The sequence below is a fragment of the Prunus persica genome, chromosome G1, assembly GCF_000346465.2.
Source record: "Prunus persica cultivar Lovell chromosome G1, Prunus_persica_NCBIv2, whole genome shotgun sequence".
NCBI classification, from domain to species: domain Eukaryota; kingdom Viridiplantae; phylum Streptophyta; class Magnoliopsida; order Rosales; family Rosaceae; genus Prunus; species Prunus persica.
In genome coordinates this window covers 41,461,175-41,477,524 of record NC_034009.1, presented here as the reverse complement: position 1 = coordinate 41,477,524, position 16,350 = coordinate 41,461,175, and the positions used below count along the sequence as shown (strand labels likewise).

Below are 16,350 nucleotides of genomic sequence, written 5' to 3'. Positions count from 1 at the left end.
CAACATCATATCTTACTTGATCCTTTAGTTGGGGAAAAATTTATCTCTTTCATGTTAAACCCTCTTGTTCATATTTTACACATTTCAACGACATGGTGTGTGAGATTAGACATGTAAATATTTCTTCTTAATAAAATAATTGATTTTAACGAAAAAACATACATATCTCGGTGCATATATTCCTCTTCTTATAGCACACATTAATTAAGTGACTACTTAAGTAGTATGTTATGAGAAGAGGAATATATGGTAAGTACCGCTGTCCAAACTTGAGTCTTATTTTTGACCAATTAGTGACGGGTTAGCTGCCCACCTGTTGTAGCAAAACTATTAGATTTTATCTAAATCTTAATGATTAAATTTGAAATACAAAATCCGTAAATATAGAAAAGATTTGTGCACATAACTTTGTCTTGTAATTTTATCTACATGCAAATTGCAATAGCAATTGATTGATTTGAGAAAGTGCCACGTTCAGCGAACCCTCTTTAGGTCTAAACAGAAATTTCCAAAACGATGTATAAGTCATACGGCAAGTGGTATAATTGCAGTGACAAGGAGAAGAAAGAAGAAGAATTATATAAATTATAAATGAATTAATGTCCATATCAGCTTCTCCTTTCTTGTTTGACTCCAAATCAACCACACCATGATGTAACCTACATCTTCTTTTTGGTAAAGGACATTTCTATAATGGAGTGGCCAGCTAGTGCGTTTGGTTCCACAATTAGCTTAGCCTGCTCTCAGAACAATTTCCACACAAAGTAATGTTTCCAAGGATAGATTGGAAACCCATGTTATCTTTTTGCTGGTTTTGTAACTTTGCTGCCATATATAATCAAAAAGTGTATTTGTTGCTTTTATTAATTTGAAATGGCAAACGGTATCTTTGCCATGCAAATGACTTAATATGACAAAAGCTTATATACTATCACCTTTTTTCTTTAAAGTTTTAAACTAGTGGTGCTTATGTTAACTTTTTTTTTTTTTTTTTTCCCTTGACCAAATATTGGGTTGCATGTTTTGTTGTTGATATAAGCGATATTGGGGAGAGATGGGGTTTTCTAACACATACATTGTCAAGGTATTATAGAAGTTCGAATATGAGACCACTAGTCTGCAAATTAAGACTTTTTTCCACTTGACTATACCCATTAACAATATTGGTTGCATTTGATTTCTAATTTTCTACCATAAATTTATACACAAACAAAAGTACTTGTCCTTATACACCAAAAGAGAGGAAATTAAAAGAAAAAAAGATTTGAGAGAGAGAGAGAGAGAGAGAGAGAGAGAGAGAGAGAGAGGGAGAGACGTGACGAACATATCAAAGCACTCTAGTCTCTTAGAGTTGCCTTCAAATTTCAAACACCAAAAAGGTCCTGAGTCTCCCGACCTTCGATTTTCAAAACAGACTACCGGGGTCCCATGCAAACACCTAAACAAATTTGACTTTGAAACCTCTCTTGTGATTTAATTAAATGCTACACCTGAAAAGGAAGTTGCAAATATATATATATATATATATACACATATGCGAACACCTAAACTGTACTTTTTCATTGGCAAATTTATGAAACAAGTTGTGAGAGGTTTTAGTCACCTAATCCCGGTCTTCTTTTTTGACCTATTAGTGCCTTTTTTTTTTTGGGGCTCAGAATTAGTGCCTATGTTGTTTCTATTTGTTTGGTTCCAAGTTTTTAAGTTTCTTTGACTTTGGTCATTATCAAAGACAAATGTCCACATCAAAAAATCTCAAAACTTAGAGTTAAAATTTGTAACGTACACGTTAGTAGGAGGATACAATGTGAGATATACACTTGTATAATATTGTGATAATTCGTTTTTAGAGATATGATGATATTTTTCTATGAAAATGACAAGTTTAGAAATTAAATATTTATACGTAGAATATAATAATATTTAAAAAGGTCTTGAACTACACCAACTTATATATTATCATTACTTAGTTTAGTTAATTGCATATTGTAAATATCGCACACGGGTTCAAGGGAGTTTGCAAAACCTAACGCACACCATTATGTCATCAATGGGGTGTTAGTCGGATGATTCATGCTTTTTAGTGTGCTTTCAAGTGGTTTTGGATTCAAATCCTCCATGGTGGTACCCGTGTGTGTGAGTTTTCCCATCTCCCCCTTTCTAACTTTGACCCCCCAAAAAAAAAAAGCAAGCTATTACGTCATTTAATATGTATATATAAATTCAAGAAATACTCTCAAAAAAGAAAAAAAGAAAAAAAGAAACATATGACATGCATATGTTTTTTTTAATATTATTTTCTATTTCATGTTGAAATTCATTTCTCCAACTATAGGATTGAATGAAATGAAAGGGCACCATAGGTGTGATGGTCCTGCCGTCCAACTTGAATAGAATGATTGATTGAACATTCTATATTTAAATTCAAATTATCTATTGAATTTTATGAGAAATTGTATTCAAAATTTATGGTGATCATGAAACTTTGTCAAAGGGTTGTTTTGCATTATTCAAGTGTACCTTCATTAAAATATATATGTGTTTCCTTGGTGTTTACTTGGGAAAGAAGCTATACAGGGCCAGTGGGAATATATATAAATTATTTATTGAATTTTTAACTGTAGAGGTCCTTAAATTTTATCTCGAGTTTCAATTGAGTCTCGAATTTTTTTTTTTGAGGTAATTACATCATTTAACTCCACAAGTAGTTGCAATTAAGTTCTACCGTCAATTTGATTGTCAATTTAAGAGTTAAAATTATTCATTTAGATTAAAATATTTTAAAAAAAGTATGCAATATGAAAAATCAACTAAAGACATGTTGTCCAAAGTCTGAATTACCCTTCAAATAAACATATTACGGAACTCAATTGAAACTTGAGATAAAATTCAAGAACCTCTACAATTAAAAACCCTTATTTATTTATAATGATCATGCATACACAAACATGCATGAGATTGTATGATAAAAATAATTATTGCAGGGAGCGGCAGAATGGGTTACTAATCCTTCAGATTTCTCACATGATGTTTTGTTCATTGATGCTATGTAATTTCCTTGTTGTGTACGTTTTTGGGCATCTGTGGTATTCTGTCCTATCCTGGGGTTTTTCCCTTGTGGTTTTCTCCAAGAAGGTTTTAACGAGGCCACGCATTACATGCCTACTATTCCTCCCTTCTAATGGAATGAAATCAACCTTTTCAAAAAAAATAATTATTGTTCCCAATGAATAGAAAGATAATTATCTTATTGTCGACCATTCCTCTACATGTTAAATCTTCTTTTGGTAAAAAAAATAATAATAATTAAACAAGTTGGGGAAAGAAAAAGTAAAATAATAGAACTGAACCAAGAGCAATGATACTCGGTTTGGACAGGACTTCATATAATCTGTACAGATGAGTGCACTAGTCTCTAATTATGCCATTGTTTGGGTTCATAATTAAGCTCACTTTTATCTCGTGGTTGCGAGCAGTGAGGTGAGCATGACTTGTAACTTCTTTTCCACTGAATAATGTGATTATTAAGGCTGAATTTAATTAATTAATTAATTTTTTTGTGGTGAAAATGGGGCTGAATAAATTTGTGACCTAATGAAATTAGCCCCTTCTTTTCTGGGCTTGAGATAAAACAATGAATTCATCATGGGCCTATGGCCCATTTTAATGTGATTAAAAAACGAAATGAAATTCGAATCAAGATATTGGGATCATATATAAGTTAGGCTTATTGTGTTATTCACTTGCACGCCCAGACCCAGAAGTGTTACAAGTCTTCTCTTTTTCCCTATTACCTTAGCATGCACAAACATTATAAAATCAAAATCAATATTAATGTAAGTTGTATCCCTTGGAGAATCGAAATCATGCAAACATTCCCACGTTGTATCCCAACCGTAAATTTTTGTTTCTTACGTATTAATAAATGTAGTGAAGTCAGGAATTAGAGTATGTGTTAGTAAACATCGGAAAGATTAGGACTCGAATAATTTTACTCCTAGGAGGCTAGGCCCCATAATATAACAGAAGGGACTTAAAACATAAAACAAGAGTCCCAAAGCTTAAGAATATCCAAATTCCCTTCAATCCAATTTGATTGTTTTTATTTTATTTATAAGAATCCCCCCTCTCTCACACTAGGAAACCTCATTTGCGTCATTTTGCATGCATGATATTGAATTGATAACCAATATCTCACTCATCCCTTTCTTTGTTACAACGAAAGTCTGAACCCTATATACAAACCCATAAAGAAGCAAACTTGATGCATCAGAATGCAGAGAAAGAAAGAAAACAAAGAGGATTGCTTTGTGTACCCTAAAAGCCATTCTTTGTTTTCACTTCTACTCATTCATCTTCAATTTCCCATTTGATAGTTCCAAATAAAACCCTATCTGAACAGAACCATCTAATACTTTTCAATCTCCAACCTCTCCCAATCAAACATGTCTCTGAGCCCACCTCGCGAAAGAGACATTGACATCAACAATGGCAGCACAACCTACCAGCTCTACTGGTGCTACCAATGCAATCGAACGGTGAGGATCACCTCCACCACCAACCCATCAGAGATAGTCTGCCCTCGTTGTTTTGGACAGTTCCTCTCGGAGTTTGACATGTCAATCAGGCCTAGAGATCTCCTAGACTACACCGACTTCGATCCTTCCCCAGAAGCTCGTTTGCTGGAAGTACTTTCTCTCATGTTCGACCCTCCTATGGGTGCTTTCAACCATGGATTGGATGACCCAGAAGCAGACGCAAGAGAACGTCCCTGGTTTTGGCGACGCCAACTTGGTCAAGAGGGAAGAGGCATGGGTACGTAAAGTTTGAATATGAACAAATTCAATGGTGATCATGCACCTACTATGAAAACGTGCGTTCCACAAAATAAATTGAGAATTGTTTCATGAGTTTGTTTAAATATGTTTGACTACAATTTAATTATTTTATTTTAAACAGAAGCAGAAACTCAAGAGTCGAGGACAAATAGGCGCAGGCGACGCAACCCTAGCTTTGATGGTAGAGAGAATTGGGACCCAGAACCCGAACCCCGTGCTCGAAATCGTCCTAGGACTTGGATTATAGTCCGTCCCATCGAGGATCCTCCTAGTTCGCTGGGCCCCATTCCCAGCTCACAAGAAAATCCAATACTACCAGTGCCACGTGGAGTCGAACTTGGAAACTACTTTTTTGGGTCGGGTCTCCAAGGACTAATCGAAGAGCTGACCCAAAACGACAGGCCCGGCCCGCCTCCAGTACCGGAAACAGACATCAACGCATTACCAACAGTGAAAATCACAGAGACCCATTTGAGCAACGACCCTTGTTGCCCAGTTTGCATGGAGGAGTTTAAAGTTGGCGCAGAGGCGAGGGAGTTGCCATGCAATCACATATACCACAGCGACTGCATTGTTCCATGGCTGAGGCTGCACAACTCTTGCCCAGTTTGCCGGGTCGGGATTCCGGTTTGTGGCGACGGGTCGGAGGAGTCGGAGGGTTCGAATAATGAGAGGAGGAGTCAGAGGTGCTTGAGTTGGAGTAGGCTGAGGTCTCTGTGGCCATTTCGAGCAAGGTATAGAAGAATTCAACCACAGGGGGATAATGAGCAACATAGTGCTGCTACTTCTGCTTCTAGAGTTGGTTAGTGTTGAATTCCCCCAAAGCTATTCTAACAAAACATAATCAAACTACTGAGTTTCATACATGATTGTGATGTGCTTGATTTCTATATTGTTAGTTTAAAGTATCTGTACCTGTTACCACCAAAAAAATAATAAAGCTATTGCAATTTGCAACTCTCATTTCTTCGAGTCCAGAATGCCTTCAATTTAATGATAAAGGTGGCCATAATTCATTCTTTACGGAAGCTTTGCATATATTCATTCTTCATGCTGAATTCTAGTTTTGTTGCAGCTGAGCCATGGTGGCGTTCTTGCACTATCCTCTAAACCCCCAAGTGGATCTGGACAACATTACATCAGAGATTCATGTTCCAATAATTTTGGAGGCTCTTAGGCGCTCACCTCTATCCCTCAGGTGAGCAGAACAATATAACCACCAGCACACATTTACGTTTCAGAATATTGGAATTATCACATACAGCAGAAGCAAGGGCTTCCCAAAACTTGCTTAAAAATCAAACTGGCCCCATGTTTAACCTATAATAACTTATTCAGCAGGAGCAGACTGGTCCTTCACGTCGTAACTGACACTCAGCACTGCAGCAATAACCTTAAACTTTTCACCTAATTACCCTGTATCTAAAGCTCTGACTATTTGTCTGATATTGTTGTGAATGTCTTAACTATGTAAGTAATTAGATGTACATAAACAACTGAGATACATAGATTCATGTTCTAATCCTCCAAATACGCTGATTTGTAATTGAAAAAAACATAAATAATTTTGAAAATGAAGCATCCCAGACAGTTAAGATGGTTATACCTATTCCATCGAATGTTGTACAGAATATTTAGTATATCAGATCATAAAATTGATTGAAATCTGGAAGGAACATTGGAACAGTTTGACGCTGAACTCTAAAACAATCATCAATATGTACGCTTTGCATGATGGTGCACACCAGCATGAAACCCTTCAGTATATGCTGAGTTTTTGAACGTCATCTGCCAAAAAAAAAAAAAAAAAGATCTCGTGATCATGGATTGGAACAATTCTTTCAAAAACTTCAGAATTGGGCATGCACCAATGACAGTAAACAGCCATGCCTCAACATGTAATCCATGTGCTCTATAAACTGCCATTACACAGTAAGAGCTTTCAATTAATAGGCAATAAATGCTTCAGAATAGAGCATTCAACCATCAAAGCAAAATACATACAATGGTGCTCTCCAACTCTGCACGAAGATGGCTTCTGATACTATTTGATATCGCAGCTCCCAGCTGTGCTCCATGTTTCTTAATAGTCTCCTCAGTGGTCTGCATGACCTGATTTCATGAGCCTAACAAAGTAATGCAAAAGTTGAAACTCAAGAGAACCATAGTATTGTTCTAACCTCTGAAAGCAGTAATGCAGATGTTTTATCCAGTAAATCCTCAACCAACTTTCCAACATCTGTTACGGACTTTGATACATGAACACCATTGACTGGTTTGTCCTTAGTATTTTTTGCATTAGTGGATGGCTTAGTAGCATTTGCTGCAGCACGAAAGAATATTTTACTGGTTAACATGAATAACAAAAAGGAAAAACAATCTATCTATACCCAGAATCCCTTAATAAGAAAATGCTAATATTTTTTTAAAAAAATCTTAGTAATTTAAATAAGCAGCTTAAATGTATAAATAAAATAACACAATGTCAGTTTTATCATAAAGAATCAATAGAATAGAACAATATTGACAAGTATAATTCATCCGGGCCAGCCTTGCTGAGGAGAAGTTAATCTAGAATCAATTCTCATTCTATTTCTACATATCTACAATGAATTGCACTTTTTCTTGATATACCTGTACTTGTCGTTGACTTGTTACTGACCGAAACTGGATTTTCGATGGAATCTTTTGAGGAAGCTGCTGCTTCTGGAGGATCAGGCAACACTGTGGAACCAGATGGAACAAGAGAAGCAAGATCTGGCGGTTGATCTTTCCCAACTGAAGGGTTAGCCTGCATGAGCCGAATAATGTTTGAGGAAATGATCTAGTGTTCCTTAAACATTACTGACAAGCTTAATTCTAATTACCTCCAAGTCAACATATGAGGGGTCTCTCCCAATTGATTTAAGGAACTTATCGAGATCATGGGTGCTAAGTGCTGGAAACAGAAAATTTTGTCATGAATCAGGGATAAACTTATTAAGAACAATAACATAAAATACTCATACTGAGTGCAGTTTCTGAAAAATCACACTTTCTTTTTTCTTTTAAAGATGTGGATGACATGATTAAAAATTAAAAATTCAACAAATTATACGAGAATCAGAAAGTCTTCACAAACAATATAAATTTTTTTTTTTTGGAGTAAAAAATGAAAATCCTGACACACAACATAGTAATACAGTGTAAATTCTAATCAAGGATGAAAAGCATAAGTTAACAAAAATGGAATGTTTCTCTAACACAGGAATTCAACCACACTAATTAAAACAATAAGATCAGGAGAAACTTTACAATTGAAAGTGTGTTCCTTGCCTAGACTATTCTTAACCTATCCCAAATAACTACTCATCCAGCTAATTTCCTGCAATTGACTTGGAACATCATGCTCAATCTATAAAAGACATCCAAGGTAAGACCATATGCATAATAGATATGAGGTTTATAAAGTGAAGAACAAACAACTAAATTAGTAAACAACATGAAAGTTCATCAGAATATACGAAAGAAGAGAAGACAAATATATCATTTTCGCTCATCAAAAACCTTTATCACTTACAGATTGATGTGTCATTCGACAATGGGTGGAAGAAGCAATGTTCCTGACTTTTAAATTTTTGATCCAACAACAGAGAGACATGCCTTCACCAAAAAAAAGAAAAGAAGACAGAAGTCAACAAAAGAAAAAGATATGAAAAAAAGGAGTAAAGTATCAACATGCAAAGGCTAAATAACATTAACTCCGCTGGAAAGAAAGTTATTCCCACCACCTAAAATGGTAATGCTGGTCATGGAACATTTTCCCACAAAATCAAAATGGTCAGAATTACGACTTTTATTCAGTCAATTGTTGATTAATGTAAAATTACATAGGCAAAACAACATCAATCAAATGGTAAGAAGTAACTGATTCAAATCATTTCACAAGCTTTATAAGTTCAAGGCCAAGAGTAACAAATGATAATGCGTGAATGAAATATCAAGAAGAGAACCATATATAATTTTAATATCTTAATTAAATGAAAGAGTAATGTATACCGTGCAGATTCATTCACCAGCGAAAACGGAGTAACACAACCCAGTGGGACCTTGCAATAAGAAACAGAATAGGAAAGGAAATTACATATTACATGACATTTTTCGTAATAGCATATCTCTTTTTGTTTTTTTAAATATACATATGAAATATAGCCAATAAATTCGAAAGCATAAGCTGACATGCCAGAAGATCTTAGAAATCAAAGAATCAATATCATTTTTAATCTTATTAAATTGAAGATTAGCATATGCCAACCTGAAGTAATTCTCCGAGTGCTTCTTCAGGAGCCATTCTCAAACCACCTTTTCCCAAACCAAGCCTTATAGATAGAACTGCTCAGCTTTCAAGTTGTAAATAAAGCTTAGAGATGTTCAGGCACACTCCAAATGGTGCATAAGTAAAAAATCATTTATATGATAGCTCAGAACCACTAGTTTGTGACATTCAAAATGCTGATACATAACACAATGATCAGAATCAGGAAACGTGCATACCTTTCAGATCTACTTTGGTATCTGCCAAAGCGGAAACAATATAGAACCTGTTCTTCTTGTCCTGCATTTAATTAAGAAACAAAAAACTGTAGGTGCTGTTCCACACAGTGGAGAATGGAAGATAACAAAAACTGCAAAATTTACTATTATGCAATGCAAATGCTGTTTCCCAAAGTATTAGAATACGATACCTTCAAGAATAAATTTTTACTCAGTCCACCTCCCAGATGTCCAACATATTTCGCCTGATGGAAAAATCATATGCTTGCCTCAGAATACATAAAACAATTGATACAAAAAGATGGAAGATAAATTTTTTTTCCCTTTTCTTTTATCTTCTTTTACCTGGGCCTCAACTGTCAAAACAACAGGATGTTCATACTGGGAAAAACCAATTTGAAGCTCCTAACAAAACCAACAGTATAAGTTAGTTCCAGGAAATTAAAGAGATGCAGCAGTTCAAGTTTAAAAACATAGCCATACGCGACAATGCAAGCACATTCTAGTATCAGAAAACAATTTTCTCTGTAGTTTCAGAAATTCACTACTTTAGATTTTCATTCACAAGATGAACCAAATGCAACTCCAATATATATAAGCCCAAATAGTTGCTACACTAAGTATCACATTGTTACCAGATGATTATATCTTATGATTTGATATACTCTGAAACTCAAAGACCTTGAAGCAACCAAAGTAAATAGAAACTATTGCAAGCTATGAAATTGTTATCATCACAGCTAAACAAGGCATGGAAGAGTGCTTAGCAAAAATATGGGATTGTAATAACTTTCACTATTCTTCACAAACTTCATCTGGGTTCCTTTGGTTAACACTCAATATATGGCTTATCACATAAATTGTAAAGAATCAAAGACGCCCATCAACGACTGTGATTATTCTAGTTCACCTCCAATATTGAACTCTGACGCAAAGCAAAGAATTCCAGATCAAATTCAATGGCATAGTCCAATATACAGAGAAGTACACCAAAATGAAACACCCAGAGAGAGAGAGAGAGAGAAGGTAGAACCTTTAAACGAGCAAGCAACTGTTCCTTGGAAAGACCCATAATTGCTTCACCGGTTTTGCAGAGCCAAAGGCAAACCAGAAAGACTTTGCAAATAGAAGACGGCGATGAGGCGCAGGACCAGATTCTGTGCGTGAAGGCTTCTTCTCTTTTTCTTATTCGAAAAACGGAGAAAGTAATTGGTGCTCTTAACTCGGACTCGGGTTGTCAAGATTAATCAAATGGGTTCCTGGGTTGGAATTTGATGAGAATTTAGACCCCCAATAGGCTACAATGAGGAGGGTGCGCAAGCCCAATACAAATTCTGAGTTATGGTTTTGTTTGCTTAACAAAGGCGTCAAAGTGTGTGGGCCTTGGAGCTAGAGCTTGTTCATCTCATTAGAGCATCTTCAAGGGAGACGGAAGACGTCAAATACAAAATACCAAATTTAAATTTAATGATTGATGTGGCAATTTATCATTTACACAGTTTTACACTCCACCCGATATGTCAAATAAATAATTATTGTAACAGTCAAATTATTTAAGATAAATAAGAAAAAAATAAAAAAATAAAAAAAATAAATGGAAGTAACAATCAACTATCTTTAAAAAATAATAAAATATTCATTTGACATCTTGCTTTTGGAATGTCAAAAGTAATAGCTGAACCTCCAGCCTTCATTCCGCATCAGCTTTGACAATTCGGTTAGAGTGATGTGAGATGTTATTTCTAACCGTTAAATGTCTATGTGACACTTTTGACATATCAGTTGGAGATGCTCTTAGATTCAAGCAATATTGGAGAATTGAGGATTCAAACACATGACTTCAAATTCAGGGACAACTGCTCTTAACTACTTGAGCTACAAACTATTTGTTAGATCATTGTAAGTAAATAATTAATAAAATATTATTTCTCACTTGTTATTACTTGCTTAATTTCTTTACACTCAATCCCTCAGATTATTAATAATCAATGTGTTGTTTTGGATGCAAAGAGACCTTCAACAGAACGCGTTAATGAGCTGGGCTTAGGGGTGAAAAGCTAAACATCATTTTCAACGCGTCAAATATATCAAATGAGCTGTAAGAGTAAGCCATGTAGGCATTGAGTTTAGCTAAGCATAGAACTCCAGTAATTAAATGCGCAAGAGATTTATAGTTCAAGTGATTAAGAGCAGTTATTCTTGCACTTAAGATTATGTGTTCGAATTCCTCATTTACCAATATCGCTTGTAAGCCTTGTATAAGAAAAAATTGGTAATGAAATGCCACATCTATCGGTCCAAGTTTAGAGCCGTTAAAAAAATTTGTATGTGTTTCTGGAATTGCAAAATCTGTATAATGTCTTGTATATTTGTGGCTTAAACAAATCCTGGGATTGATTCTCCAAAACCAAAAAATAGAAAAGAAAGAGACAAACGCTGGAATTAATCAATCAATTATCAAGCTTCATTTGGTTTTGTCCTAATGAGGCCAACCCTAAATCATTGAAGTCATGCCAATGTTGGATCTAACCCCCATGAGGCTACATATTGAGCAACATCATAATTAATTATTCTAATTAAGAAAAACAAAGGGCATCTCCCTCAATGATCATTAATTAGGTTAAGATTTTCAGAGCCAATGAAGGATCAACCAAAACAAATCTCAAATTATATAAAATGGAATCAATTAGAACGAAAATATAAACAAAGGACAAAAACGACAAACTTATTGATCAACATTCAACACCCAAATTTTGTGTCATTAGTTTTTAATTGTTTTGGTCTAAAGTGTCATTAGCTCATATAACCCAAAACAACAAAACTTTTTTTTTTTGTTTTTTTGTTTGAAACCATGAGATGAGATCACATGTTGTGCCGTGAAATGTAGTTCTAGAGAATTGTCATTTAGGGCTGATCATGTGCCTCAAATTTTTATATAAATGGGTACAAAACAATGCAGTAACCCAATGTGCTGAATTTAATTTTTGAAGGCCCAAAAATGCCCATATTATAATTTCTAATAATATTCAGAAGTTATAGCAAAAAAAAAACACATATTTCCAAAATGGTTATGGCCCATTGAGAAGTTTGTGAAGAGACCAAATACAGTGTAGAGGGAAACAAATGAGGATGGGACCCCATGCTGTGATCTCTCTCTCTCACTCACCCACTGCTCTTTTGGACAGATCATGTGCAATCTTGGGTTGAACCACTACCTCCAAACACTTGACCAGATTCAACTTTTGCTCACAAAGTGTCAAATTTGTCGATTCATTCTGTTTCGATTAGACACTTCCTTTTTTGAGAATAACTTTTGTAAAGTTATCCGAGTAAGTGCTAAAAAATTCTGGTTAAAAGATGACGTGTTACAGCTATTATTCAAACGAATGTTCAGTCGGTCGATATTATCATATAAAAAAAAAGTTTCATACAAGTTTTTCTCGATTTGTTATGTTTTCATATTGTTAACTCCCGAATATAATTTCAAACATAAATTCACTTACTCAATAGTAGTACGGTAATATTAACATGTTAGATTGTGTGAGAACAAAATTGGAAGGCAGTTTTAAATGATCATTATGATTCTCCAATTGAAACTTGGGCATAATAAGCTATGACTCAGATATTATGGGTTACCACATTTCACATGTAGTTTGACTTATTCTTTGAATCAAAGTAGCTTAAAGTTCACAACAACACTGTTTATCATATGACTTGCATCAGAATTTTTAAGAATACCAATACCCTTTTGCAGGTGCTAACTGGTGAAATCCCATCCTTTTTGGCTCTGTTCTTAAGGCCATGGGATTGGGTCTCTCCCTTTTCTCATGAGATTGATTTCCCCAAGGAGCAAAATAAAAGAGAAAGATATTGTTCCTTCAAATGAAAACAAATTCAGATGGTTTCAAGTTTCCACAACCTCCTCCTGCTCCTCTTCTTTAATTTGTTCCCAACTGAGATAGGCATATCTGAGCTGACACTTCCATACACAATCAATGAGCCTCCCATATGAGACAAGAGACATAACATGGGAGGGGGTACATAGATGAAATTGGAAAGAATAAAAAAGAAAAAATTTCCACTTCTTATTCAATATTAATGTATATGTAAAACCATTGACAACAATTGCATAATATTACACACTTAATTTGCATTAATTGATAATACATAAATCAAATATAATACAATATATCTTTTTATATAATAGAAACCCATGTGAGATAGAGTCCAGAAAAATGTCTCAATCTCCCTTTGGAATTTCTTCACCTATCTCACTCACTCATATTATAGAATGTAAAATTTGTGTCACTGTCAGTAAAATCTCCAAGCAAATGGCTTCGAAGATCATGAATGAATTTGAATTGGATTAAAAAAGAATAATATCAATTGGGTGCATCAGCAGAAGCTCCACAAGGGGATATCACTTTCCTCATAGAAGTCATAAATCATGGGTGGATCGAAGAAGGCGCCATTGAACATTTGGTCAATGTATTTTGGGGATTGTAGGCCATCATCAAAGTTGTTCCATAGTTCCATGCTAGACATTGGTAATTGATCAATTGCCTGATCGTGATGATCATAAATAGGAGTGTAGGGCTCAAATGACCCCATCAGTGATGACATGTCGTCGGACGGCGACGATGACATTGATGGGGAGGAGACCAAGGATGAAGATGAAGAAGATTGAGGAGGGGGTGAGGGTGGGGAGGCAATACTTGTGGTGGTTGGGGTGGTGGCATTATCAATGGCAAAACTATTGGCAGCAGCTGCAGCCACTCTCTGGATGGACTTGGGGGACATAACGGTAATTTCTTGAGGGATAAAATGAGAGGAGGCAGTGGATGGGAAGTTGAGGTTGGCTGAGGAGCCCTTGAGGCACAAGAGGGCAGCATCATAGGCTCTGGCTGCTGCCTCTGCTGTAGAATATGAACCCAACCATATCCTTGTCTTCTGATTTGGGGCTCTAATCTCTGAAACCCATGAGCCCCAGCTCCTCATTCTCACTCCCTTGTACTTCTTCTTCTTGCAAGCTGATGAAGATGCTGATGTTGATGATGTTTTGGATGATGGCATTGGCTTTGATGTCTCTGTGAGCTGAACCCTTTGCTCTGTCTTCACCATGGCTGATAAGAAAACACAATGCCTTTGTTGATGAACTTGGAGATTTGGATCAAACCAGTGTTTTGCTGAACAAATTAGGGCGCAAGATCAGTGAACAAAGGTGTTTGATATTTTTGTTTTCTGTTTCTGTGACTTGTTTTTGATACTTGTGCAGCTGAAGAAATGAATGAATGCGATGGGAACTCAATGGGATGAGGAAAGGTTGCTGCTATTTTATAGATGCGCGTTTGGGGTAAAAAAGCTAACACACAGCCAGGATCTCTCTAGCTAGTCAAAGAAAACAGTATGGCTCTAAAGTGCTTTAAAAAAAACTAACCTCTTCGCGCTCGTGTGAGAGATTTTTTTTATTTTATTTAAATTTAAAAAGATAATGAGTAGTTGTGTTTCATAAAAATAAGATTTATTATCTGAATTTTCTTTTAATTTTCTTTTTTTTTAAATATGAAAAAGTGTGAATTTACCATATTATCCTAATTTAATTAATAATTTTAATTCTTAATGTTTGGATTAACAAAAGGCAATTTTTGATATTTTGAATGTTTCACCATTTTTTACCTTTTGCTTTATATATATAGATATAACAAAATGGGTGACATATTATCAGTTTTATATAAAATAAAAATTATTATTTATCTCTGAATTTACTTTTCTGTCTTTTTTCAGTCAAAATAATTTATTGTGGGTAGTGAAAGATTGTTTCTTAAAGATTAGAAAAAAGAAAAAGAAAAAAGATACTTACATTTACATTTTTAATTTGCTGGCAGTTGCTTTCTTAGGCTCAAATCAGAAAAGCCATCGACTTTAAAAGCGTAAATTTTTTCCATTGTCAACGAATATGGCAACCTGGCCTGGGATCCATAGGCTCAAATCAGAAAACCAGCATGGAAAGTTTTCTTAATTATTAAAAGTAAATGACTGTTTCTTTCTAGAGAGTTTTTGACTTAAACAACAAGTCACCCCTTCAGTAAGTTGAAAACCAACAAATATTGCTTAGCAAGTTAAGGAACCACTAGTGTAGGTCCTAGTTTCGAGTCCTAATATCGGTATAATGTGTAACGAAATCGAGAACAAAATGGTAATTGTACATCCATGTTATATTATGTTACTCTAATGTCTTAGTTTCTACATTTAGTTTTAAGGAATCATATCTTAATAGAGTGAGCATGATGTAGGTGATGCAATAATAACGCATAGAGAAGAGATCAGGGAGAAAAAAACATAGGATTCTTTTTTAAAAGGCTTGTTATCACAAAACGTCTATAAAATTTTCAGGATCTGCAGCTGATGCTTATAAACAATTATAAAATAACCAGTTTCATAATTTGGGCTGTGAAACACCGAACAAAATGCTCATTTTTTTTTTTTAATTACCAAAAAAAGAGAGTACGTAGTTTCATTATATAAATATTAAACACAAAAACTAAAAAACGTACGCGCAGTCTACTGTAAGTAATTCATTGCAGATGTAATATATACAGACACACACACACACAGCTGTAACTTGTCTGTCTTGCATAGCTCTGAAACCGCGTCCCATGGTCCTCCTCCTCATGCAAAAATATATAGAATTAAAAGTACAAACTTGAATTTAATAAAATTAATTAAACTCTCTCTCTCTCTTCTCAACTGTTTGATGGCTACACCTGCATGTCTTGACTTTGCTCTCTCTCTCTCTCTCTCTCTGTGTGTTTTCTTTGTTCAATGCCTAAAATTTTGAGTTATTCGATTTGGTACGGCCACAAACCAAAAACAGCAACTACAACTTTATTTTACTTTGGGCTAAGATGCCAGCATGCACACGCCACCACACCACATGCATGGAGTGATGACGATGCGGCAACCAAACACACGCTCTTTT

The 16,350-nt window shown here is 35.1% G+C and overlaps 3 protein-coding genes across 6 annotated transcripts; 1 reads left to right on the top strand and 2 right to left on the bottom strand.

Annotated features, from left to right (window-relative positions):
• On the top strand, window positions 4,335-6,266 carry LOC18793818 (E3 ubiquitin-protein ligase RING1). Of its 3 annotated transcripts, none has more exons than XR_002269881.1 (4): window positions 4,335-4,815; window positions 4,960-5,640; window positions 5,914-6,036; window positions 6,177-6,266. XR_002269881.1 is itself a non-coding variant. In XM_007224305.2 (3 exons), exons 1-3 carry the CDS (start codon window positions 4,446-4,448, stop codon window positions 5,946-5,948), a joined length of 1,086 nt encoding a protein of 361 aa, XP_007224367.2. In that variant the 5' UTR covers window positions 4,335-4,445; the 3' UTR covers window positions 5,949-6,198. The 3 variants fall into 3 exon arrangements, 1 of the variants encoding a protein (XP_007224367.2); XR_002269882.1 differs by having other exon boundaries at window positions 6,180-6,225; XM_007224305.2 differs by having other exon boundaries at window positions 5,914-6,198.
• Window positions 6,358-10,622, bottom strand: LOC18790218 (prolyl-tRNA synthetase associated domain-containing protein 1). Of its 2 annotated transcripts, none has more exons than XM_007227415.2 (12): window positions 10,405-10,608; window positions 9,717-9,776; window positions 9,563-9,616; window positions 9,372-9,432; window positions 9,133-9,209; window positions 8,877-8,926; window positions 8,398-8,480; window positions 7,706-7,776; window positions 7,473-7,629; window positions 7,019-7,161; window positions 6,843-6,941; window positions 6,358-6,626 (listed from the first exon to the last, which is right to left on the bottom strand). In XM_007227415.2, exons 1-12 carry the CDS (start codon window positions 10,441-10,443, stop codon window positions 6,552-6,554), a joined length of 969 nt encoding a protein of 322 aa, XP_007227477.1. In that variant the 5' UTR covers window positions 10,444-10,608; the 3' UTR covers window positions 6,358-6,551. The 2 variants fall into 2 exon arrangements, with proteins under 2 accessions (XP_007227477.1, XP_020411227.1); XM_020555638.1 differs by lacking the exon at window positions 6,358-6,626 and adding an exon at window positions 6,638-6,757 and having other exon boundaries at window positions 10,405-10,622.
• On the bottom strand, window positions 13,435-14,693 carry LOC18788771 (ethylene-responsive transcription factor ERF012). The gene has a single exon (XM_007223741.2). The coding sequence runs from the start codon at window positions 14,490-14,492 to the stop codon at window positions 13,767-13,769; it is 726 nt and encodes a 241-aa protein (XP_007223803.1). The 5' UTR covers window positions 14,493-14,693; the 3' UTR covers window positions 13,435-13,766.